At 47.9% G+C, this 26,940-nt stretch overlaps 1 protein-coding gene across 1 annotated transcript; it reads left to right on the top strand.

The window, feature by feature from the left end:
* The first annotated feature begins 4,260 nt into the window (after nucleotides 1–4,260).
* Nucleotides 4,261–25,067, top strand: LOC136577194 (uncharacterized). Its single transcript, XM_066576994.1, has 4 exons — nucleotides 4,261–4,335; nucleotides 14,323–14,630; nucleotides 17,882–17,932; nucleotides 22,149–25,067. Exons 2-4 carry the CDS (start codon nucleotides 14,345–14,347, stop codon nucleotides 22,703–22,705), a joined length of 894 nt encoding a protein of 297 aa, XP_066433091.1. The 5' UTR covers nucleotides 4,261–4,335; nucleotides 14,323–14,344; the 3' UTR covers nucleotides 22,706–25,067.
* The last annotated feature ends 1,873 nt before the right edge of the window (nucleotides 25,068–26,940 follow it).

Raw genomic sequence — 26,940 nt, 5'->3', positions numbered from 1 at the left:
TGGTCCTGAGGAAGAGCAATACGTCATGGTGTGGACACTTTTTATGGGACGGGGAAGAGACGCTTTTTTCGCAGTCCTTTTCGTGTTTCTTGAAACGGTCTCGAACTGACCGCCAGCGATTCTTCACGTCTTTAACTGCAAAATTAAAGATGCGTTTTAAAAGCAGTCTGCAAAACAATGTAATCCACCTACCGCTGCAATAAACAGTGTGGTTAAATGCAGTACAGCTTTAAGTACATCAAAGAAAGGGCACCAAAAGCGTTACAACTACCAGTGTCAACTTACGGATTTCACTTTGGAGGGCAGCACTTGCAGAGTCCCAATCAGGATACATTCCTGAACAGACCGCAATCCAGGCGTCCGCCTTTATGTCCCGGTCGCTGTAGCCCGACTCGGCTGGGTCCCAAATCTGAGGCTTGCTTTCAACCTGCAAGGAAGAGAGAAAACAACAAGTTACATTGCATTCCGAGTGGGATGGAAATGGTAGTGGCAGCGGACAATTTACTCACCAAGAGTATCATCCTGCCGACGTTGATCCCCATCCTTTGGTACCAGGCCATAGCCTGGAAAGAGTGATAACTGTCCGATTGGATAGACTTGTCGGCTGCAGAGAGTGTATGTCCTGCTGTGAGAAATCAGAAAATAATTCAATTTCAGCAGATACACAACATGCTGGGGCACTAGCGCGCAATAGGAAGTCGCCAAAAAGAACGACGAGGCTCACATGCAAACGAGTGCCATGCCAAAGGGAGAGCAATTTTATAAAAGGCAAAGTGCAAAAAAACAAAGATGGCGATGTAGTGCATTACCTTTTTCAGCCGAGGTTGAAGATTGTGCCACTGCTGCCGCTGCTGCTGGTGGTGGTTCCGATGCCGATGGTGGTAGTGGTGGTGGCGCTGGTCCGGGTGGTGGTCCCGCTGGGTGTTGTTGTGCCGGTGGTAGTGGGCTAGCTGTTGTTGGTTCTGGTGGTAGCCCTGCTGTCGGTGGTGGTAGGCAAGCTGCTGGTGCCGCTTGTGGTTGTGGTGGCGCCGCTGCAGACGCTGGCGGTGATGGTACCGTGGGTGGGCCTGGTGGTGGTCCCACTGTGGGTTGTGGTTTCGCTGGCGGTGGTGGTAGCGGTGGTGGTGGTCCAGCAGGTGGTTGCGCTGGATCTTGTTGTGCCGCTGCCGGTGATAGTAGGCTACCTGCTGGTGCTGTTGGTGGTTGTGGTGGTAGCCCTGCTGTCGGTGGTGGTAGGCAAGCTGGTGGTCCCGCTGTGGGTTGTGTTACCGCTGCCGGTGGTGATAGCGGTGGTGGGCCAGATGGTGGTCCCGCTGTGGGTTGTGTTACTGCTGCCGGTGGTGGTAGCAGTGGTGGGTAAGCTGGTGGTCCCGCTGTGGGTTGTTACCGCTGCCGGTGGTGGTAGCGGTGGTGGGCCAGCTGGTGGTCCCGCTGTGGGTTGTGTTACCGCTGCCGGTGGTGGGCCAGCTGGTGGTCCCGCGGTGGGTTGTGTTACCGCTGCCGGTGGTGGTAGCGGTGGTGGGCAAGCTGCTGGACCCGCTGTGGGTTGTGGTTTCACTGCCAGTGGTGGTAGCGGTGGTGGGCAAGCTGCTGAACCCGCTGTGGGTTGTGGTTTCACTGCCGGTGGTGGTAGCAGTGGTGGGCCAGCTGGTGGTCCCGCTGTGGGTTCTGGTGGACCCGCTGGGGGTTGTGGTGCCGCCGCTGCTGGCAGTGGTTTTCCCGCCACTGGGTGTGGTCCCGCTGGGGGTTGTAGTGCTGCTGCCGGTGGTGGTGCTGGTGGTGGGCAAGCTGCTGGACCCGCTGGGGGTTGTGCTGGACCCGCTGGGGGTTGTGGTGCCGCCGCTGCTGGCGGTGGTTTTCCGTGCCACTGGGCATGGTCCCGCTGGGGGTTGTAGTGCTGCTGCCGGTGGTAGTAGTGGCGGTGGGAAAGCTGCTGGACCCGCTGGGGGTTGTGCTGGACCCGCTGGGGATTGTGGTGGACCCGCTGGGGTTTGTGTTACCGCTGCCGGTGGTGGTAGCGGTGGTGGGCAAGCTGCTGGACCTGCTGTGGGTTGTGGTTTCACTGCCAGTGGTGGTAGCGGTGGTGGGCAAGCTGCTGGACCCGCTGTGGGTTGTTGTTTCGCTGCCGGTGGTGGTAGCGGTGGTGGGCCAGCTGGTGGTCCCGCTGTGGGTTCTGGTGGACCCGCTGGGGGTTGTGGTGCCGCTGCTGGCAGTGGTTTTCCCGCCACTGGGCGTGGTCCCGCTGGGGGTTGTAGTGCTGCTGCCGGTGGTGATACTGGTGGTGGGCAAGCTGCTGGACCCGCTGGGGGTTGTGCTGGACCCGCTGGGGGTTGTGGTGCCGCCGCTGCTGGCGGTGGTTTTCCCGCCACTGGGCGTGATCGCGCTGGGGGTTGTAGTGCTGCTGCTGGTGGTTGTAGTGGTGCTGGGAAAGCTGCTGGACCCGCTGGGGGTTGTGGTGGACCCGCTGGGGGTTGTGGTGGATCCGCTGGGGGTTGTGGTGCCGCCGCTGCTGGTGGTGGTTTTCCCGCCACTGGGCGTGGTCCCGCTGGGGGTTGTAGTGCTGCTGCCGGTGGTGGTAGTGGCGGTGGAAAAGCTGCTAAACCCGCTGGGGGTTGTGCTGGACCCGCTGGGGATTGTGGTGGACCCGCTGGGGGTTGTGGTGCCGCCGCTGCTGGCGGTGGTTTTCCCGCCACTGGGCGTGGTCCCGCTGGGGGTTGTAGTGCTGCTGCCGGTGGTGGTACTGGTGGTGGGCAAGCTGCTGGACCCGCTGGGGGTTGTGCTGGACCCGCTGGGGGTTGTGCTGGACCTGCTGGGGGTTGTGGTGCCGCTGCTGCTGGCGGTGGTTTTCCGTGCCACTGGGCATGGTCCCGCTGGGGGTTGTAGTGCTGCTGCCGGTGGTAGTAGTGGCGGTGGGAAAGCTGCTGGACCCGCTGGGGGTTGTGCTGGACCCGCTGGGGATTGTGGTGGACCCGCTGGGGTTTGTGTTACCGCTGCCGGTGGTGGTAGCGGTGGTGGGCAAGCTGCTGGACCTGCTGTGGGTTGTTGTTTCGCTGCCGGTGGTGGTAGCGGTGGTGGGCCAGCTGGTGGTCCTGCTGTGGGTTCTGGTGGACCCGCTGGGGGTTGTGGTGCCGCTGCTGGCAGTGGTTTTCCCACCACTGGGCGTGGTCCCGCTGGGGGTTGTAGTGCTGCTGCCGGTGGTGATACTGGTGGTGGGCAAGCTGCTGGACCCGCTGGGGGTTGTGCTGGACCCGCTGGGGGTTGTGGTGCCGCCGCTGCTGGCGGTGGTTTTCCCGCCACTGGGCGTGATCGCGCTGGGGGTTGTAGTGCTGCTGCTGGTGGTTGTAGTGGTGCTGGGAAAGCTGCTGGACCCGCTGGGGGTTGTGGTGGACCCGCTGGGGGTTGTGGTGGATCCGCTGGGGGTTGTGGTGCCGCCGCTGCTGGTGGTGGTTTTCCCGCCACTGGGCGTGGTCCCGCTGGGGGTTGTAGTGCTGCTGCCGGTGGTGGTAGTGGCGGTGGAAAAGCTGCTGAACCCGCTGGGGGTTGTGCTGGACCCGCTGGGGATTGTGGTGGACCCGCTGGGGGTTGTGGTGCCGCCGCTGCTGGCGGTGGTTTTCCCGCCACTGGGCGTGGTCCCGCTGCAAATCAGTGCGGCAAATCCATGCGGCAAATCCGCCTTTCGCTCCTAATCCCGGGATTAGCCAGCCATGTAGATTAGCCAGCCCTTTTACAAAAATCTCGTCCACACGAGGTGGCCAATCCGTTGCGACAAATCTGTGTGGAACTGGCGTTGCGGCGTGGAATTGACAGCCACAGCATGTCAATTCTTTTTCTTTTTTTCACTCCTCTCTATGGGTAGAGAAAGCTGCAACAGAATATCGGCAGCTGAAGTGCTCCAAAACTTGCAGCGAAATGCCGGGGGTTTGAAACTGCGGCTCTCCCGCTGAAATCTCGCGGCTTGGCCCCCCCGAAAAGCCGCAAGATTTCCGTCCCGTGTGAAGCCGGCCTAATAGTGTTAATCAAATGTTAGTAAACGTTTGCATTGTTTCCAAATAACACTGTTGAATGTTCTGGTCACATTATTCTTCATCATACATTCAGTAAAGCATTGCATGTGCAACTGAACGGCTGTAAAGCCCCTCCATAACAAGCATCATACTTCACAAATGTTACCTATTACAGCTGTACTGTCACTTTAAAAGAACTTTAGATAAAAAGTTAAAGTTAACTTCCTTGTGTAAACAGGCAAGGGGTGAGGGGGACGACAAAAGAGCGCGAAGTGAGACAAAGCCTAAACGCTGCATGGTGGCATCCGGCGATCAGTCCTGGAGGGTGCAGGTAAAGCCAACAAAAAGACAATACCACATATCCTTTATGATTATCCACATTCTCCCCTGTGACATTGTGGGGTGCCCCCTGCTCCAGACCCTCCTTATAGCCTCAAGGAGCAGCTCTCACCCTAGAGCACCCGGTCTAGAATTTACTGTAGAGATGGCGGCATTCAGGACAAACATGCAAAACCAGAGCTGTAAATGGACGTGTTAGCTCTCATTAGTATGTTGTTTTAACCCTTTCCTTTCCAGATTAGAGTACATAGCTTAGAGGGGACACTGGCCCCTCTTTGTGGATGCAGATGCAGGGTTCAAGAAAGGCTCAGTACCCCTCTGAGTCCCACCTTACATATAATGTACAACTGTGGTATTACATAGGACTGCAGGTGGCATCTACTACATTATCTGTCCTCAGAGAGTTATCACTCTGTTATCTGTGGTGTTTACATAGGACTGCAGGTGACATATACTATATTATCTGTCCTCAGAGAGTTATCACTGTGTTATCTGTGGTGTTTACATAGGACTGCAGGTGACATATACTACATTATCTGTCCTCAGAGAGTTATCACTGTGTTATCTGTGGTGCTTACATAGGACTGCAGGTGACATCTACTACATTATCTGTCCTCAGAGAGTTATCACTGTGTTATCTGTGGTGTTTACATAGGACTGCAGGTGACATCTACTACATTATCTGTCCTCAGAGAGGTATCACTGTGTTATCTGTGGTGTTTATATAGGACTGCAGGTGACATCTACTACATTATCTGTCCTCAGAGAGTTATCACTGTGTTATCTGTGGTGTTTACATAGGACTGCAGGTGACATCTACTACATTATCTGTCCTCAGAGAGTTATCACTGTGTTATCTGTGGTGTTTACATAGGACTGCAGGTGACATATACTACATTATCTGTCCTCAGAGAGTTATCACTGTGTTATCTGTGGTGTTTACATAGGACTGCAGGTGACATCTAGTACATTATCTGTCCTCAGAGAGTTATCACTGTGTTATCTGTGGTGTTTATATAGGACTGCAGGTGACATATACTATATTATCTGTCCTCAGAGCGTTATCACTGTGTTATCTGTGGTGTTTACATAGGACTGCAGGTGACATCTACTACATTATCTGTACTCCGATAGCTATTACTATGTAATCTGTGGTGTTGCATAGGACTGCAGGTAACATCTACTACATTATCTGTACTCCGATAGCTATCACTATGTAATCTGTGGTGGTGCATAGGACTGCAGGTAACATCTACTACATTTGTCCAGCTTTCGGAATGTCTGGTCACCAAGAAGGTGATTATCAGCCGGGGTGCCGCAGCTCCCCAGCTGGTAATCACTTTGTGGTGCCGCATCTGGATGCACACACTGATGGCAGTGTGTACATCTGGGATCTTCCTTCTCTCCTCCCTTAACCTCCTCTGCTTAGCTCCGCAGGAGAAGAGGTCAGAGGAGGAGAAGCTGCTGCGGGCATACACACATTCGCCGGCAGCACCGCTGTGAAGAGAAGCAGCGGCACTCGGAAGACCAACAGGCGGGTAAGTATGTGGGTTCCAGGGGGGCTCTATTACTACTGAGGCCACTGTGGGGAATACGATTACTACTAAAGTCACTGTTGGGGACACTGTTACTACTGAGGCCACTGCATGTGGCAGCGTACCTTAAGTGGACTAAGGCTGCCTGCAGACGAGCGGGTCGGATCCGGCAGCGAGAATTCTCGCCGCGCGATCCAACCCGAGCGCCTGCAGGGACGAGCGCGTACTCACCCGCGCCTGGCGGCCCCGGCTCTTTCATGTGCCGGCTGCCGCGCAGCCGGCGCATGCGCAGACCGGAGCCGGCGGCCGGGTGAGTGCGTGCCCCGCAGAAAATTAGGACATGCCGCGGTTTGTTTGCCGCGCGAAACCAAACCGCGGCCGTCTGCATAGGAGTGCGTATTTTAATGCACTCCTATGCAGACTTTCAGCTGTGGAAATCCCGCGGGAAATCCCGCGGCGGGATTTCCGCTCGTGTGCAGGCGGCCTAACTGTATGTTTACACATGGTTGAAATGCTACGGAATGTCCACAGCAGAAATTTCCGCTGCAAATTCTGCTGCATTTCTGCAATCCAAAAACAATCAAAATCTGTACCATTGGTGCGGATTTCGACTGAAAATCAGCCGCGCACCCGCAGCTGATTTCATACTATGCTGCGCTCCCCTCACCTCCTCTGCAGAATTTGCTCCATCTTTTTTGAAATGTCCCGGTACATTTTATAAAGACAGAAGTAAAATAAGACTTATCCCAAAAATAAGCCCTAGCTAATTTTCCAGGAGGCTTAAACTATAAGCCCTACCCTGAAAATAAGCCATAGTTTCACTACATTAAAAATAAAAAAGATACATTACCTATCAGGCTCGGTCCAGGTCCCTTCCGCTGCTCTCTATAGGTTCTGTGCAGTTCCCACAGTCCTCAGCCGCTTGTACAATATCACTTCCTGATTACGGGATTCATAAATCCCACCTCCAGGAAGCGATGGCTGTGATTAGTTCTTTGATCGCTGCTCAGCCAATCAATGCAGCATTGGATGAACCAATGTGATAGCTGTGATTGGCTGTGGCTCAGCCAATTCATAAATCCCGCCTCTACAACGTGATGGCTGTTGATTGGTTCTTCTACCACTGCTCAGCCAATCACAGCCCCCTTTCCTCCATTACTAAGGGAGGGGGGTGGGGCTGGTGGCTTGGAGGAGGCTATAGAGTTGGATTGTTCGGTCCCACTCACTTTGGGGGAGATACCATAGGAAAGCCAAATTGGTCCCCTTCTGGTCAACCTCTCTAACCAATTCCAAGCCCTCGATAACACCTCCTCTTCCCTGCCAGGAGGAAAGGCTGAGGGTGGGGTGCCGGAGGTGGTGGCAGAAATCTTTGAAGAAGGAACCCTGGGGGATGCTGGATCTCTTTCTAGGGGGGGGGGGGGGGGAATTTGGTTTCCTCAGGGAAGGGGCCTACCCTTGAGGCAGAAGGTAAAGGTAAGGATGCGAGTGGTGATATGGATGTCTCAGTTTCTCTTAAGGGCGCCCACCCACTGGCGATTTTTTTTTCCTTTGCGTTTTGCGTTTTTTCTCAAGAGCAATTAGAATTGAATGTGTTCTTGTCCACTTGCGTTTTTTTTTTTCGGTCCGTTGCAATTTTTAACATAGGAACTGTCAGTTGCATATGTGTCCTTATTTTTCTCTTAATGCACCCATGAATGTCAATGGAAATTAACGGAAAAGGCGCGAAAAAGCCGTGAAAATGCCGCAAAAAACGCGCCAAAAACGTGCGGAAAACGCTGCGTTTTTCACGCACGAAAATCGCAAACGACAGTGGGTGGGCGCCCTAAAAGGAATAAAGGGGAGACCTTTTTCTCTGATAGGGAGGAGGGGGAGAGTAAGGGGAAAGCCATCACTGATCACCAATGATGGTGGCACTCACCCTGTCGACTCTGGCATCCATTAATGTTGCCAGCATTAAAGGGGTTGTCTCGCGAAAGCAAGTGGGGTTATGCACTTCTGTATAGCCATATTAATGCACTTTGTAATATACATCGTGCATTAAATATGAGCCATACAGAAGTTATTCACTTACCTTCCCTGCGCTGGCGTCCCCGTCTCCATGGCTCCGTCTAATTCCAGCGTCTAATCTCCCGATTAGACGCGCTTGCGCAGAAGGGTCTTTTCCCTTCGGCTCGGTCCGGCAGCAGCGGCGTTCTGGCTCCGCCCCCTTCTACGCGTCATCGCGTAGCCCCGCCCCGTCACGTGTGCCGATTCCAGCCTCCTGATTGAATGGAATTGGCACACGTGATGGGGCGGAGCTACGCGATGACGCGTAGAAGGGGACGGAGCCAGAACGCTGCTCGTGCCAGACCAAGCTGAAGGGAAAAGACCCTTCTGTGCAAGCGCGTCTAATCGGGAGATTAGACGCTGAAATTAGACGGAGCCATGGAGACAGGGACGCCAGCGCAGGGAAGGTAAGTGAATAACTTCTGTATGGCTCATATTTAATGCACGATGTATATTACAAAGTGCATCAATATGGCCATACAGAAGTGCTTAACCCCACTTGCTCTCGCGAGACAACCCCTTTAAGTCAGATGCGGCTAGGTGTGCGGCCTTTCATTTTCTCAGCTAAGTTGAAGCTCACATTTTATTTTTGCAAAAGACCAGGCTGACAAATTTGTCAGTCATGTACAAAGCTAAGCGTTAGAGGAGGTGTGGAGCCTACTATTGGTCTCTTGCGGCCGAACCATAAAGCAGAGTGGCGGTCCTTTTTAAAACTGCACAGAGAGCAGTAAGTCAGAGTGGTGGGAGATGTTCAAACATCTGGTGAGCAGGTTCTTCTGACCACTCTCCAACCTCAGAAGCCTGAACAGAAAATGTATGTATCAGCTTGAGGAGGAAACTCAGGCATCTCCGGAGTGAAATCCTTGCTCAAGAGATGTCAGTATGATAGACACTCATTGTTGGTTTTTGAGAGGGATTTTGGGAAGTACCGTCTGACCCCTACAAGAACTGAAGGATGTCAGTGAGTAGTAAATTGGTCATGGGTCTGCTAGATAGTACAGGCTCCCTGAAAAGATCCAGTTTGGGGATCCTTGAGGTCGTCAGATGCTTCTACTTGCATCTCTTGGGTTGGAGTGAACTTAATCAAAACAAAATATGGACTTTCCTGGCGGAAAACGTTCCTGAACCAGGAGCAGTCCCCTCTCTGAGTTTTGACAGAAGCAATTACGAAAGAGGAAGAAGGATTGGCGATTGTTGGGCTTTAGTTCAAAAAGTCACCAAGTCCAGATGGCTTAAAATCTGAGTTTTATAAAGCATTTAAGGAAATTTTGGCTCCCCTCTTGACAGAGTCTTTTAATAAATGTCTATCCTCGGGCGTTCTGCCAGAGTCAATGAGGAGATTGGCACTAATTATTCTGCCTATTGAGAATTGGCGGCCCATAGTGCTCCTCAATACAGACAGAAAGATTGTGGCAAAAGTGCTTTTCACTAGGCTGGTGAAATTTGCTCCCCAGCTCCTTTCTGGGACTCTGAATTGTTCTGTTCCTGGTCAAAGCACGTTTAGTGGCATGCTGTGTGTCCGGAAGGCTATGGAGCGGGGCAGGGCAGGTCTCTGGAAGGGGTTTTTATTTTCGCTGGATAAGGTTAAAGCTTTTGTTCGAGTAAACCAGGAGTACCTTAGGTCTGTCCATTAGAGATACGGTCTGCAGGTGGGGTTTGTAAGTTGGTTAAAAACATTGTATTCAGGGGCTGAGAGTTTTCCTCATTGTGAATGGTTGGGTTGGGCATCCTTTTGTAGTCGTGTCTGGTGTCTGTCAGGGATGTCCTCTGAGACCCTTGCTTTACTTGTTTGCTGTTGATCCCTTCCTGAGAAGGGTAGACAAGGGACCATTGGCAGGGGTTAGGATGGACCTGAGGGGGGTTGGGCTTGGCCTTTAGGACAGTGGCGTGCACTGATGATGTTACTATCTTTTTCTCATCTGGAGCAGAGGCGAGGTGGGTGATGTCGAAAGTCTCCAAGTCAAAGATCAATCGGGAAAACTGTGAGAGTCTCTGGCTGGGAGAGGAAGATCTTGCTTCTGATCTTCTGGACACTCTCCCAGAACCCCAAGATCCTGCTAAGATATTAGGCATCGATTTGACCAAGATAATTATCCTGAGAAAAACTGGGAAGGCAGGTTGACGAATGCTGCTGAAAGGGTGGTCTATGACCTTGAGAGAAAGGGTTTACTTGATCAAAACCAACCTGCTCCCTTTGTTGATGTACCTGGCCAGAATCTCTTTGGTCATGGGTCTACAGCCTACTCTTCCAGCTGTTAAGGGGGAATAGGTTGAACCCAATCAAGAGGGAGGTTACATACCGCACGAGGAGACTAGGCGCGTTGGGTATGGTCAACCCAGTGGTATTCCTTGTGAATACCTTTTTGAAAGTTAACATCACAAACCTCTGAAAAGAGAGGGCCCCCTCGTTGGTATCCTCATGTAAGGGACTGTTTTTTTTCCAGGAATGGGAGACAGGAGGGCGTGAAGGATTTTTGTATACAACATCTTCCGGCTTATGTTGCACTGGTTCTGAAGGTTTTATGCCAATGTTCGTTGATGGTGATGTCAGGACACTGGCCAGGCATGTGCTTGACCAGAGGGTTTTGGCAACCTGTTTTCAGAGTCCATTGGCCCTCAGAGATTGCCCAGGGTGGGATTTGAGGGTAGGTTTGTTGCTTTTAAATTCAGTGATAATCCTTTTTAAGTATTGGGACTTGACCTGGCGCTGATTCCATGGTAAACTGTACGTATGGGACAACTTGAAGCACAAGAAGACAAAGGAAAGGGGTTGTCCCTGGGAGGCATGTGGCAACACTCTGGAGAGTATGGACCACTTCCTGCTTCATTGTCCCTTTAATATAGAGGTGTACAAGAGGGTAGGGGCTTCCATGGGGTGGCCTCGGCTAGCTGGCCTTGCCTATGCTGATTTGTGTTATGGCACATTCAGAGATCTGGGTGGCAGGGACCGCTACACTTTATTTCTAGTAAGTCTAGTGGTTAGGTATTACATATGGAACGCACAGTGCTTACTATCAATGCATCATAAAACCCTCCACAAAGACAAAGTAAGTAGGAACATTCTCGTTGACTTGGTGAAAGGGTGTTCTCTGGAGTTTGAAAGGTTGGGTGAACCTTGAGAAACCTTCCTTTGAAGGGGGTTTTTCTTTCGGGTTCCCTAGCCTGGAGAACTATTTCCTGGTCGGGGTCTGGGTTCTTTCCTGTTAGCTTTTTGTTTCTGTTTTTTGTTCATTGCTTAGAGGATATGGATGTTCCATGATTGAACTGGCTGCACAAAGTCCCGACTTGAACCCTACAGAACATCTTTGGGATGAACTGAAACATAGGGCAGACATTTGCAAGATGAATGGAGGGAAATATGAGCTGAAGTGTGTTAGATGTTAGTGGAATCATAGACTGGTAGAGTTGGAAGGGACCTCCAGGCTCATCTGGTCCAACCCCCTGCTCAGTGCAGGATTCACCAAATATTCCCAGACAAATATTTGCCCAGCCTTTGTTTGAACACTTCTATTGAAGGATAACTCACCACCTCCTGTGGTAACCTGTTCCACTGATTGATCACCCTCACTGTCTAATATGTGATTTATGTCTCCTCCCTTTCAGTTTCATCCCATTGCTTCTAGTCTTTCCTTGTGCAGATGAGAATAGGGCTGATCCCTCTGCACTGTGACAGCCCTTCAGATATTTGTAGACCACTATTAAGTCTGCTCTCAGCCTTCTTTTTTGCAAGCTAAACATTCCCAGATCCTTTAGCCGTTCCTCATAGGACATGATTTGCAGACCGCTCACCATCTTGGTAACTCTTCTCTGAACTTGCTCCAGTTTGTCTATGTCTTTTTTAAAGTGGGGTGCCCAGAACTGGACACAGTATTCCAGATGAGGTCTGACTAAGGAAGAGTAGAGGGGGATAATTATGTCACGTGATCTGGACTCTATGCTTCTCTTAATGCATCCCAGAATTGTGTTTGCCTTTTTGGCTGCTGCATCACATTGTTGACTCATGTTCAGTCTATGATCTATTAGTATACCCAAGTATTATTCACATGTGCTGCTGCTTAGCTGAGTTCCTCCCATTCTATATGTGTTTTTTTAATTTTTCTTGCCTAGATGTAGGACTTTGCATTCCTCCTTGTTAAATACCATTCTGTTAGTCGCTGACCACTGATCAAGCTTATCTAGATCTTTTTAAATACTCTCTCTTCCCTAGTGTTAGCTATCCCTCCTAGCTTTGTGTCGGCAAACTTGATCAGTTTCCCTGTTGTAGATTGTATGCTACGCAGATTATTCAATATCATTATGTCAGGGAAATTTCTGCGTACAGCACCAATCAAGGCCACCCCAATGCCCCGCTGCCGGCGGTAAAGAAGAGACACCACACACGGAGGTCTGGTATAGTTCCTCACACGGGGACATAACTGCGCACTTTATTACAGATTACATGGGATCTTATACCCTTTGGTCACATCACTAGGAATGGGTAATGGTCTCATTGGTTCAAATTCATTGCATAACCATATATGTGAAGTCCGCATTTCCGGCTGAGGCACTGATAGTAATATACGTAGTTGAACTGTCGTTATCTAGATACGGCGCTTCTGGGAAAACAGCCAAGCACACGGCCTTCGTATCCGGTTCTTCCTTGCGGTGTTCAAGATACATTTTGTCTTCGCCTTGCAAGGCCTTTGGAATATCTGATATAAGGCGACAGATTAAGTTTTTCTCATTTTAACTTTGAATAGAACTTGCATACAGGTATAAAAGCATAAAAACATATGGCAATATATACATATACCCTCACAATTAGGGTCAGAGGAGCCACAGTAAGTATTAACAATAAATGCTACTTTTGAGACTTTCTCAGGTATCCAATTACTTATGGTAGGATAGTGTCTGTACCGTTAAAGGGGTTGTTTGGTTGCTGGACATTCCCTTGTCAATAGGGCCCCTGTGTGAAAATAATAAACAAAAGTATACTTACCACTCTGTGGCCACCAGGATCCAGCAGTGCAGTCGCTGCAGTCCTGGAGATTCATAGAATGTCACAGGAAATCAGGTGATTGCTGCAGCATCACCGCCTATTCTCCTGGCATAAGTGCTCACATTCTACGTGCCATGAAGTACAAAAATGTGACGTTGCAGCCTCTCATTAGCTGCAGCAAATACCTGATTTCCTGTGACATCACCTGATATCCTGACATCATCTGTCACAGCAATCTCCAGGACTGCAGCGGCTGCAGCGCTGGATTCTGGCGACCGCAGAGAGGTAAGTATACTTCTGTATATTATTTTTACACAGGCGCCCTATTGAAAAGGGGATGTCCAGTAACTAAACATCCCCTTTAAGGGTACAGACAAACAGGGCAGATACACTGCAGATTTTCCACCATAGAATCTGCAGCATTTACAGTAGCAGAAAAGTGAGTTTTACCAAATAATAGCCACATGCTGCATGAAAAATCTGAGCAGAATCCGCAGCGCAAATTGACCAGCTGCGAGGAGTTTCGTTCTCAGTACATCATATTATGTTGCAGATTTTCACTATTGATTTTGCCTTTTGCAAAGCAGAGACTGCAGCAAAACCTGTGAAATATATGCCTGTAACACGCATGGATTTTATTGCAGATCTGATGCAGATATTGGCGCGGAAGTGCAGGAAAGTCTATGGCATGGGGTCACTCTCTAAAGCCTGCCGATACATCTCATAGGACACGCATGGAGAAGGAGCGCCCCTCCTTTGGTTAGCTCCGTCTATGGGTTCTGTGAACATAAGCCAGGTTCCACCTCTTTTAGGCCTCCTTCCCATGAACGGATTTACGCCGCCAAAAATTCGCGGCAAAAATCCGCTGCGTTGCACCCTGCTATTAGGTTTTATTGAACCTAATAGCATAATGCTCACGATGCGTAATTCCACCGCGGAATTACGCACCGTGAAATCTCCCGTCCTCACCCGCGGCATGCTCTCTTTGCCGCGGGTGTACGCGCTGACGGCTTCCATTGCAGTCAATAGAAGCCGTCCGTTCACGCTATCTCCCGCTGTAACCAGCGGGAGATAGCGTGAAAAAACGCTTTCCCGCCCACCGCCGCGCGTCATATGACGCGGCCGGCGCGTCACGTGACACGGCCGGCCGCGTCACGTGACGCGCCGGCGGTGGGCGGGGAAGCGTGATGCGGGCGCGAAGAAGACGGAACCGCAGGTAAGTATAGGGGCTCTGGGGGGCGCTGTCATGGGCTTCGCCGCGTAATATTACGCGGCGGAGCCCGTCACGCTCGTGGGAAGGAGGCCTTAGGGTTCTGCCCTACAAGCTCATGTGGCCACTTCTCTCCTACAAGGCATGGGATTTGGGACTTAGCTTTGCAGTATTATAACTATATTAAAATATATTGTGTCCCCATAACAGGATTTACAGACCCCCATCTCATATGAGAAATATGACGGAAGAGATAACAGATATCCTGACCCATGCATTGGAGAATATAGGCAAAGAGTCACTCCAAAAATTCAAAAGGAAACTGTCCTCTATCGATGTACAACCCCAATATCAGAAAATACCCTCCAGCCTGTTGGATGAAAAATCAGCAAAGGACGTGGTTGACTGCATTATACGGTATTATACTATCAAAAATGGACCTGACATAACTGTGCAGGTTTTACAGGACATCAACGAGCGTCAAGTCAGCGTCGACCTGAAGGAAAGTATCCAGAGAGGTAAGTATGACCTATGATCTGTCTGGGACCACCTCATGGTTGAGGAACATCTGGCACCATGACACAAGTGTTTAGATAGAATCCAATCAGTGTTTCCAGTTCTCTATTGTAATTATATTGAATGAAGTACGGAGTCATCTGCATTATCAGCCGTGGCAAAATGGGGTCTGGGACTGAAGTCAGAACAATGACCGTAGCGAAAACTCAACCCACTATGTTTTTCCACATCTATCAAGAACAATAGTAGCTCAATTATTGTTTTTGGGACAAGTTAACCCCTGGATTTTTACAATCCTTACTAATGTAATGTGGTCTGATTGTAGCTAAGTCACGGTTATACACAAACACAACGTAACTAGTAACACAGACAGTTGTACCATTCACCATCCATAGTGCAAGGAAAAAAGTAAATGAACCTTTGTGTTATTTACATCTTCAAGAGCTAATAAGAAAAAGGTGTTTCCGTTAAGATGGAATTGTGCGTTTCACAGGTGCTTTACTCATTAAATTAAGACACACAAAGCCTGGTTATTGACAGATCTGTTTTTAGTATATAGTGATATAGACCATGCTGGTATAACCTGGGTATCTGCTGTATACAATTATACATGTAAAGCTAGAATAAGTTATACATGTCCTGTATATAGTGATATGGACCATACTGGTATAACCTGGGTATCTACTGTATATGATTATATATGTACACCTGGTATAAGTTATGCATCTTCCTGTATGTAGTGATATGGATCATACTGGTATAACCTGGATATCTACTGTATATGATTATATATGTACATCTGGTATAAGTTATACATCTTCCTGTATTTAGTGATATGGAGTATGTTGGTATAACCTGGGTATCTCCTATATATAATTTTATATGTACAGCTGGTATAAGTTATATTTACCTTGTATATAGTGATATGGAGCATGGTAGTATAACCTGGTTATCTCCTGAATATAATTATATATGTACAGCTGGCATAAATTATACATCTCCTGTATATAGTCATATGGAGCATGCTGGTATAACCTGGGTATCTCCTGTGTATAATTTGAATAATAATTATTAGGACATTATAGTACCAGTGTTTTTGGTGGCACATCATACTCACAGTAGCTTGATTACCACAAAAGACAAACATAGCTTGGCTCCTCCCACAGCAGTGACATCACCACTGGTCCTTCAGCCCACTGGATCTCTGTGGTGGTGATAGCTCAGTGTGTTCTGTCAGGACTGCTGAGTTGTGTAGGAAATTATAGTACCAGTGTTTCTGGTGGTGCAATGCACCATGCAGCTCTGCTACATGGTACAGGTACACACACAGCTCTACTACACCTCACACATCACACGCACAGCTTGGCTCCTCCCACAGCATTGACATCACCACAGGTCCTTCAGCCCGCTGGATCTCTGTGGTAGAGGTAGGTTGTTGTCTTCTGTCAGGACTGCTGAGTTGTGTCTTCTGAGACAACGGCTTAGTTGCATTCTCAGTGTGTTATTTTTGTCCTACCCTTCCAAGAACCCTAACTTTATTGTTCTTCTGTCGGTCAGACTCTGTGTTTTATATATGTTGTAGGACCTTCGATGGCGTCACCAGGGGGCGGAGCAATGGCATCACCAGGGGCGGAACATGAGAAGCACTCACACACATACAGACAAGTGGTCGTTAGTAGTTTGATATGTACAGCTGGTTTAAGTTATACAACTCCTGTATATATAGTGATATATACCATGCTGATATAACCTGGGTATCTCCAGTACATGATTGCACACTTTACACATAATTAAAAAATGCATTAAAAACCTGCATTCAGTTTAAAAAAAAACCAAACATATATTCTTTAAACACACGTGGTTTTTAAGTACTGCATGCAATTTTCTAATGTGTTTTTTATTTGCAATTCAAAAATGCTGTGAAAAACATGAGCAGCCTAAGGGGCTACAAACAAATTTTCACGTACTCCAGGACATGAGTCACGTTTAGGAAGCTTATGGCAAGGGGCTAGTTCATGTATGTAAATTAGTTTTGCAGCTGTATGCAGCACGGTTTAGGTATGGGTACGGGTACAGGTGGGAGATCCCGAGCTGAAATTTGGCTCCTGGCGCCTTTAGTCTCGTCCCTGGCTATGGTGGAAGGACTTCATGTCTTGAGGCTGCTTTGCATTTCAGGGCCTAGAGGTCATTTGATCATTGAGGGAACAATACATTCTAAGATGGATCACAACATCTTACAGGACAATAAAATCGCAGCCATCCATGACCTCAAGCTGAAGAGATGTTGGGTGATGCAACAAGAGAATGCCTCAAAGTACGCAAGAAAGCCACAAAAAAATGGAGGGAAAAGAACCAGATTTGTGTTATAAAATGGTCAAATCAGAGTCCTAACCTTAACTCTATGGAGATGCTGTGACATAACCTAAAGGGCTGTGAACACAAGGCATCCCAGAAATACTAATGAACTGTAACACATTTGCAAGGAGGAACAGTCCAAAATTCTTCCTTAACGTTGTGTGTCAGTGTTTCCCAACTCCAGTCCTCAAGGCACCCGAACAGGTCATGTTTTCAGGATCTCCTCTAGTAAGAACACCTGTGGGAATGTCTGAGGCACTGACAATAATTACATCTCCTATGCAATACTGAGGAAATCCAGAAAACATGACCTGCTTGTATGCCTTGAGGACTGGAGTTGGGAAACATTGGTGTAAGTCTTAATTGCAGCTAAAGGTGGTCACGGATAAAGGGGAACCACAGGCTATTAAATTCAAGCGCCCATTCACTTTTTCTCCCACCTTTTTCTCGGCGCTGTGGATGATCACAATAACAAACATGAATGATACAACTGTCAGGGTGTCATTAGCTACATTATGTTTGTGTAATTGTGACTTAAATGCAATCACACTTTCTTAGTAATCAATGCAAAAATCTAGGAAATTCAAAAGGGTTCACTTATTTTTTAAGGATATGTCAAGTTTCGTTTTTGTTGTTTTTATTCTGAGACTTCCATTACTAACTTTTGATACTTGAGAATGGATCTTCTAAGACTACTGTCTTGTAAAGAGCCCTTGTAAGTTATCAATAGTCCACAGCTTGGATTTTTTACTAATTGTCATCAATAATGACACTACTTTGTACAATGTGACCAAAGGATTCAAATATATTGATATGGGTGGGTAACTGTCTATAACAGCAATACCTTTGGGTTCTGTATTCACATGCATGATATTTTGAACTATATGTTTTTTTTTAGTACGTGAAAAGAGTGTGAATGTAGAAGAAAAGACACCAAGGAAGGGTTTAGGTAAGGAAATGACATTGAGCTACTGTGTAAAATTGTTCTTTAACAGATAGAGCAGCGCTAGATGGCATCATGACTCTTTTCCAATGAGCCAGCAACTGAAGGTGGTCTATAATCCACCACCCTCACTCTGATCCCCGGCCACCTTGTAAGATCACACTCCCCAAATAACAAAGAGCCACAAACTCTGAAAAAGGTGCAAATAAGTTTTTAAAAAGTTGAAGATTCAGCTCATGGATCGGATCAATGGGGGCAGCTGAGAATACTCACCCCCGTTCTCCATGCTGTCCCCTGCTGATCTGGACCAGACGCCTTCTGCGCATGCGTGCCAGGCGGCATTACGTCTGCCGCTTGTGCAGAAGGCCCGGAGCTGCAGCAAATTTTAAATCTCCTGGCTCCCGACTCCTGAAGGTAGTCGGGAGGCAGGAGATGTCCCCGGGGACCGCGGTGACTGGTCCCCGGTACCGTGATCGCCATTATCCAATGCATAACTGTGATCACGGAAAAGTGTACAAAAAGTGAAAAAAAAACTTATTTTCACCTCCCCTCATGGATCGGAGCGATTACAATGTGGCGCGCATGCGCAGAAGCACAGAGGTCCCCGGAAGTTTAAAATAACCCTGCAACCGACTGTCGCAGATAGCCGAGTGCAGGGAGATGTAACCGGGGACGGCTGTATGTGGTTCCTGATCACATGATCACTGTTATCCATTAGATAACAGGAACTATGGAAAGTAAAAAAAATATAATTTAAAAAGTTAAAGTTTCATCTCCCCTTACGGATCATATCCATGAGGGGAGATGAAATTACATAACTAAGGTCCCCAAATTTGTCCCCAGTTGGGATATATATCCGCAGACCTTACCCCGGCATTGGTAAATGCACCCGTCATCATAATGGTGGACGCATTCGCAAAAGTCAAAAATTGCCCGGGAAATTTAAAATCTCCCTGCTCCCGGCGACCAAAGATAGCCGAGAGCCTGGAGATGTCATGGGGGCCCACGGTGTGCGGTTCCTGGTCACGTGATCGCCATTATCCAATGCATAATAGCGATCACGTAAAAGTTTTAGTAAAAGTTGAAGTTTCATCTCCCCTCACCGATGCGATCAGTGAGAGGAGATGAAACATCTTCCCGAAGGCCTCCGCATTTGAACCCTGATGCGATCCTCCTCCACGGACCTTCCCCGGCTTCTGCGCATGCACCCCCCAGCGAAATGCCAGACACATGCACAGGGGCTGGGGAGCCTGGGAAATGTTAAATCTCCCTGCTCCCGGCGACCAACAGTCGCTGAGTGCCTGCAGCAGTAACTGGTGGCCTCGTTGAGCGGTCCCCGGTCACATGATAAAAAGATAGCGATCTACCTTGGGCTGGTCTCACATGACCGGATAGAAATTGCGTATTATGCCTGTCTTTGATCTGCGGTAATCCGCAGATCAATCAAATGCACTTGATTACACAATTCCGCTCACATTAGCGGGTCGGAATAACGTAATCCACTCGCAGAAAACTAAATGCAGCATGCTCTATTATACCACAGATATCCACGACATAGAGCCCATTGTGCTCCATGGTCGCAGACATACCTACAGCCCATACGCAACTATGTTGTATACGGGCTGCTGGTACCCGCGTCATCGCTAAGTGTCGGCATGGGAAATACAAACAAAAAAACGGTGTACTGCGCATGACCGTCTGCGTGAGTATGCAGTAATGCTCAGTACATTACGCGGCTGTATGCAGCGCCACGGCCAGGGTCACAGCTGGGATCCATTGCGGGCCTCCGCAACTGGATTCCACATATGGCTGCATGAGCCCAGCGTTATTCAGATCGCTACCTGTAATACATAATTTACAAGAAGCCCCGGGAACGCTCGCCTTCCTGCAGTTCCAGGAGCAGCTTGTTGAGCGCCTTCTGTGTAAGACCGCCGCACCTCAGCAGGCTTATGGAGACTTACAGAGCGCCACTTTTTACAGCCCATCCCTGCCGCTGAGGTCACGAAATACCCCCCAAAATAGCATGAGAGGAGGAGGATACCCGGTTTTATTGCCCCATGTGCCCATCCCAACCAGCCTCCGTAATTACCCCTATCTTCGAACATACCCCACAGTTTACATCATTACTTTTATCAAAGATTTGGGGAATGGCAAAAATGGGGATCGGGGGGAGGGAGATTATTTTTAGGGAGTCAATTTCTTTCTGCACAAGTGAGCAATGGGGCCTGGAATTTATTCAGTTGTGCCCTGAAATCCAGCAGATGTTCCCTCCATTATAGGCCTTGCAATGTGTCCTGTAAGTAGATTAGGGCCACAATGGGTATCTCTCTGAACACGGGACAAACAGGGGTATCCATTTTGGGGTGAATGTCTTCATTCCTATGTACACTGTACAAAAAACCTGTTTTTAAAATGACACAATTGCCAAAAAAATGAAAATCGTAATTTTTCCTTCTGCTATGCTTAGATTCATTAAAAAACAGTGGGGTCTAAATACACAGTACACCCCTAGATGAATTCGTTAAGGGGTCTACTTTTCAAAATGGGGTCATTTGTGGGGGTACTCTGTCATTTTAACCGCTCAAGGGCCATACATGTGTGCTATGGGGCCTAAATCGCCTTAAAGCAAAATGTCTGTTCTGAACACCACCGTCTGCTCCTTTCGGTTGGGGCCCTGTTGTGCATACAAACAGTAGTTAAGGGCCACAATGGGTATATTTCTGAACACGGGACAAACAGGAGTATTAATTTTGGGGTGTCAATCCTCATTTTCATGTGTACTATAGAAAACAAAATGCCTTTAAAATGACATATTTGCAAAAATATGAAATTTAATTTTTTCTCCTCTAAATTGCATTAACTTCTGAAAAAACTGTGGGGTGAAAATACTCCTGACCCCCTCAGTGAATACATTAAGGGGTGTAGTTTTTTAAATGGGGTCATTTGTGGGGGTATCTATCATCCTGACACTAATGAACCTTTGTAATCTTGGTTTGGTGCAGGAAAACAAAGTGTTCCTCAAAATCTTAATAATTAATGTTAAATTTGTACAACTCCTAAATGGTTTAAAAAAAAAGAAAGTTTTTCCAATGTGAGCCCAGAATAAAGTAAACAGATGGAAATATATATATTATAAAAAATTTCTTATTAATATTTCTCAAATATTATGTTTTGACATATTTAAGGGTATTGCATTTGGAAATGTGAAAAATGGCGATTAAAAAAATTTTTTCCCAATTTTGACGCTTTTAATAACTATACACAACTTCTATCGGTCTACTTTTACAGCTTAAATGAGGTACAATATGTGGTGAAATAACAATGTCAGAATCACTTGGATGTGAAAAACCTTTACGGTGTTAATCCATGTTAAAGTGACAGATGTCAGATTTCCAAAATTGGCCTGGTCATTAAGGCGCAAACAGGCTTGGTCACTTAGGGGTCAAATGGTTGTTGAAATTGCGCAAGGCCCCAGTGTCAAGAACATATCGCTTTTATGGCCTTCGGACTAAACTGTATTAACCCCTGCCAAATGACAGTGTTTGTATAGCAGTAAAAGGGCGCTGCAAGGAGTCTCCCCATGGTAAAGACTGTTAGAGACCTGGGGAGGTACTATACCATAGAGAGAGGGTGTCACTATCCCTGTTCAAGGGCCGTCTGCATGCACCACAGCAACGAACCACAGTTAGAGGCTGTATAAAGGGGCAGTCACCAAAGGTCAACCATTGTAAATAGTTGTTTCCATCAGACTATAACTAAGTATTGTGTCTTTTGTGGAATTACCAAGCATGTTGTACCTTTGTGAATAACCGCTTCGGAGCAGAAGAGATTCGAGTTGCAAGAACTTTGTTGTGTTTTTGTCTTATTTCCTGTGCATTCCTCCTGTGGGTGACAACCATCCTTTGCCTGGCATCACACCCTGGTCCACTCACATTACAATGCGACCAGAGGATCCTTGGGAGGGATGAGGCTGTGATACCAAAAGGAGTTGTTTTCAAAACAGTGAGTGGTGAAAATATTTACTTTTCGACATAAAAGGGTTTCCAAGACCCACCTGGATCTTAGAAAATCTCATTAATGATGTTGGGCATAGCATTTGGGTGAATTGAAACAGGGACTTGCATTATAAGATGGCTAGTGGGGTCATGAAAAACTGTGAAAAAGTTTTTTCTTCTCCACCTATAATGGACACTTTTACATCTTCTCATTTTTATTCCCATAGCCTACAGGCTGAGAGACAGAACAAACAGAATGTCTTCTTCTCCACTTGGTAGACCACGCCGGAAACAAAGATATAGAAAAGAGAATTCATCTGAGAGTTCGGAAGACTATTTTCACTCACAAACAAAACAATCTAAAGCCGTAAAGTCTCTAGAGATGAGTATAGCTAAGAACACAAGGCGGACATCAAAGAACAGTAAAAGACCCTCAAACCCCCGGCATCCTAAGAGACAATGTCGTCACAATATAAAATTGCGAGACCTGGTGGACACTGATATTAAACTAATGGTTGAGAACCATGAAGGGAAGGTGAGCACATTTGCTTGCTTGCTGTTCAAACACTTTGTACCCTTTGACATGTATCAAGAGTGGGTGAAAAACACAACTTTTGATGGTTATGGAGATAAATATGCCATCCCGGCCAATCTCCGAGTTGCTATAGTAAAGGAGGTCCGAAAAAAATTTGAATGGACACAAGAAAATAAAAGAAAAGTAAGAACTGCAATTAATGAACTCCTGAGGCACCCGAGGCTGAGTGGATGGCGCAAGTTAATATGATTGCCCCCTGGGCTAATTAATACATCTACACAGACTGGGAATCAACACCTAAAAAACGATGCACAAAAAACGTCTACCAGAAAAATAATATAGGGTGCCAATGTGTTGGCATCGCAGGCCGGAGACTACTGAAGGCTCTCAAGGCTGCCACGTATGAATCTTTATTAAGACCTTCAACAATAAGGCCGCTTGCACACGATCGGGTTTGAATTGCGGAATCCGCGATCATCTCTTACGCAGTCAATGGAAGCTGTCCAACCCACGGTCCTTCCACAATTGACATTGCGGAAATTTTTTTTTTTAATTTATAGGCTATTCAATGCATTATATAGTATAAAAAATGATGCCCTTGGGCCCCCCCAAAATGTATCTGGTCTTAAAAGGGTTAAGAGGCATGCAACATAGTTTGCTGTAGGCGAACTTTTTTCACATGGGACAGAATAGGCCACAAGATGCAGTAAAATCTGCAACAAAATTTGCAGGTCCTTCTGTGGATTTTGATGCGGAATTGAAAAGGGCTTAAAACCTGCCTGCAATTCTCTATCAAAATCCGCAGTTAGAGGGGGCGGAGCCTGCACGAGGAGCAAGATGGCCGCTTAAGCCCGGAGCTCCTGCAGAACGGCACCCACAGAGGACCCACAGCGCTACTTACAGCCTTGATAATGAGAAGAAACATGAAGGAGAAGGGAGGTGAACAGCTCTCCACTCCGAGAGCTCTCAAAAATCAGTCGGGGATGGAGCGCTACCTGAAGGAGCGCGGAGCGCGCTCCCCCCACCCGTCTCCAAAGATGGCGCCGGCCCCACAGGCTGCTTCATGTTACAGTAAGGAGGAAGGGGGAGAGCTCTCATCTGATGATGAGGATTCAGAGGGGGTCTCAAAGGGGTTTATGAAGGAGCTTATTCTCAATGCTATGCGCCCCATAATGAATGAGCTCTCTGAAATAAAAGAGGACATTAAGCAGACGGGGAGGAGAGTTGATGACTTAGAGACAACTACTGCTGCAGTTACTTCACATGCACTAACCTTAGCAAACATCCTGAAAGACCAGCATGATAATCTTAATAAAGCCCTTATACTTCAGGAGGACCTTGAAAATCGTAATCGTCGATGCAATGTTCGCTTTAAAGGCATTCCGGAGTCCTGGGCAGCAGATGCCCTCAGTAAGGTGGCCAAGGAGATTTTTGCTCAGCTACTTGGGGCGGACAGAGCAGCGATAATTTCAATCGAGCGCATTCACCGTGCTCTCAGACCCCTTCCCCCCTCGACTGATCCCCCAAGAGATGTCGTCTACAAGATCCTTTCCTTCCAGGACGCCTCCGCAGTCCTAAAAGCTGCCAGACTTTGCAAGGACTTAAAATATGGGGATGCCCCGATTCAGATCTACCAAGATCTGTCGCCTGCCACCTTAGCAAAGCGACGCATACTTCGCCCCCTGCTGGAGGCTCTTAGAGCAAGAGACATCCGATACACATGGCTCTTCCCTTTTGGCATTGCTATCTTCTTCAAGGGCCGCAGGCTTATGGTTCGCTCTCGAGAGGACCTGCACAACTGCTGGGAACATCTAGAGATGGATCCCATCAACCTCCGTAGTTGGATGCCACTGCCTGAATTCCCGAAACTACCCCAGCTGACCCTACCGGAGCCCTGGCATGTCGCGGGCAATCCTAAGTCTCCCAGACCAAAGAAAAAGACGGCTAAAGATTCAACAGTTAACTCGGATGGCTGAACGTCAGATTCGTCTTGAACTCCTTCTTCTTTGATGCAGTTTCTCCTAGGAGGATTTCTCTGGCCTCTTTGGACTACTTCCTGCTGCAATTGAGTTGGCGGACTTAATACTGAGCCCTGTTGGCTATAGTATCCTGCCGGTCTATCCCGCCGAGGGAGCTTGGCGGGGGCATGTCCTGATACGTCTCCTCAGCAAGCGGTTTGTTACTTGTCAGTTGCCATCCTCTTCAGGAGAAGACATTTTAAGGCTGTAACAGTTACCCCACATCTAATAGCCCTGTGGGTGCCTGACTGATCAGGCTGATCTCGTAGTTGTCAGTTCTTTATTTTCTGAAGTCCTGACAACTCGCCCCCACCTTAAGTGAGTCCGTGGTCCTGGACCCTCTTTCATAATTTCCCACTAGCGCTGTGTTGTGCAGCGGATTTCCCCACTCCAAATCCCCCCCCCCCACCGGACCCAAATCCCCCCCCCCCTGATTACACTTTTCCTCCGTCCCTACCACTTCTACCATCCTCTCTAGGTCGGAGCCCACCTGGTTTCTGCTCCTGGCCCCTATCCCCACTCATAATCTACTCTTCTCTCTTTTTTTTCCCCCAGGGTAGGAGTTGTTCGTCCGCTCCGCGTCCTCAATATGGATGATTCTATCCGGGTGACTATGCTCAATGTGAATGGCCTGAATTCTCCAGCCAAGAGACACCACATCGCTCTACTGCTAAAGAAATATAGGTCCGGGGTGGTCTTTCTGCAGGAGACCCACTTCAGGGGAGACAGATGCATATCCCTGCCCGGTAAGCAGTTCCCTACAGCTTTCCACAACCCCTACCCCTCATCCGCCTCCAAGGGGGTTTCAACCCTAATACACAAGTCTCTTTCCTTCACCTGTGAGACCCGCCATACTGACGGGGAGGGTAGGGTCCTCTTCATAAGGGGTACACTCAAAAAAACTAAAATCACATTGGCAAACCTCTATGCCCCTAACTCGGACCAAGTAACGTGGCTAATAAAACAACTTGAAGTACTCAAACACTTTGCCACTGGTCAGATCATATTAGGTGGAGATTTTAATCTCACCCTATCTCCACTGTTAGACTCCTCGAGCGGTAAAGCCAAGACATCACAAAAGAGATTAGGCAAACTTATCCGCACCCTCGCACAGATTGACATACTGAATGCTTGGAGAACCCTAAACCCGACATCAAAAGATTATACATTCTTTTCACAGGTCCATTCCTCCTTCCAGCGTTTAGATTATGTCTTTGTCTCCTCCTCCCTCCTGCAGTCTATAAAAAAAGCCTCAATAGATGTCATGGCCATTTCGGATCATGCCCCGGTACACTTAAATCTTCTTCTTCCAAACCCCTCCCCCCGCGAGTGGAGATTGAGGCTGAACCCCTCTCTCCTCGACTCGACGGAGGAAAAAGCACAGTTAAATAAGCTTGCCACAGAATACTTCCAACTAAATAACGCGGAAGACCTGTCGATCCCTTTGGTCTGGGAGGCCCACAAGGCCTACATGAGGGGTCTCCTGATCGCTGCGGGCTCTAGGGCCAAAAAGAGACACCAGAAAGAGATAGACGATAAGCTTAGCCAGATTGCCAAACTAGAGCGTGTCACAAAACTCTTTTTGTGTGCAGCCTCTGCGGACAAACTATCAACCCTTAGGACGGATCTCAAACTCCTTTTAGAATCCAAATTTAACAAAAAACACCTATATCTCAAACACATCACCTACGCGCATGGAAACAAAGGTAGCAAATACATGTCCTCCCTGATCAAAAAATCCCACTCAAGAAATCTCATAAATTCCATTAAAACCTCCGAGGGTCACCGAGTGACGTCCACACCTGAAATAGCTCAGGAATTCCAAGCTTTTTATTCACGCCTCTATAATCTTAAAGATCCTCTAAGCTCGGAAGACTCTATTAATACAAAAAAGCAGATAGATTTATTCCTCAGGGAGCTAAATCTTCCCAGGTTAGATGACAATGAAGCGACATCCTTCTTGGCACCGATCACTACACAAGAGGTGGAGAACCTCCTAAATTCTTCCCCCCCAGGCAAGAGCCCGGGTCCTGATGGCCTTCCCCTTATCTACTACAGATCCCTAGCCACCTCACTCGTCCCTAGGTTAACTGACCTCTACAACTCCCTGCTAAATGGGGCCCCCCTGCCTAAACAAACGCAGGAAGCTCATATCACCCTTGTTTACAAAGATAATAAAGACCCCGAATCCTGTGGGAGTTATCGCCCCATATCTTTGATAAATTTTGATATGAAGCTATGGGCCAAGATATTAACTAAACGTCTTGAAAAACACATGACGAAGCTTATTAACCCCGAACAAACTGGGTTTGTGAAGGGGAGAGAGGGAAGGGATAACTCCCTGAGGCTTCTACATGCAACAAGATATGCCCAAATCCGTAAGGTTCCCCTCGCTCTAGTAGGCACAGATGCCGAAAAAGCGTTTGACCGCGTCAGCTGGCTTTATATGGAAATGGTTTTACAGCA

Source organism: Eleutherodactylus coqui, chromosome 8, assembly GCF_035609145.1.
Source record: "Eleutherodactylus coqui strain aEleCoq1 chromosome 8, aEleCoq1.hap1, whole genome shotgun sequence".
NCBI classification, from domain to species: domain Eukaryota; kingdom Metazoa; phylum Chordata; class Amphibia; order Anura; family Eleutherodactylidae; genus Eleutherodactylus; species Eleutherodactylus coqui.
Note: the sequence above shows the minus strand (reverse complement) of the source record. Positions and strands in the feature narration are given on the sequence as shown.

What these genes read in the sequence shown, in the direction of transcription:
- LOC136577194 (XM_066576994.1), top strand. Translation starts at nt 14,345, where the DNA reads ATGAGAAATATGACGGAAGAGATAACAGATATCCTGACCCATGCATTG. An exon ending in GAAGGAAAGTATCCAGAGAG is followed by an intron (nt 14,631 to 17,881) that starts GTAAGTATGACC and finishes GTTTTTTTTTAG; the next exon opens with TACGTGAAAAGAGTGTGAAT. An exon ending in GACACCAAGGAAGGGTTTAG is followed by an intron (nt 17,933 to 22,148) that starts GTAAGGAAATGA and finishes TTATTCCCATAG; the next exon opens with CCTACAGGCTGAGAGACAGA.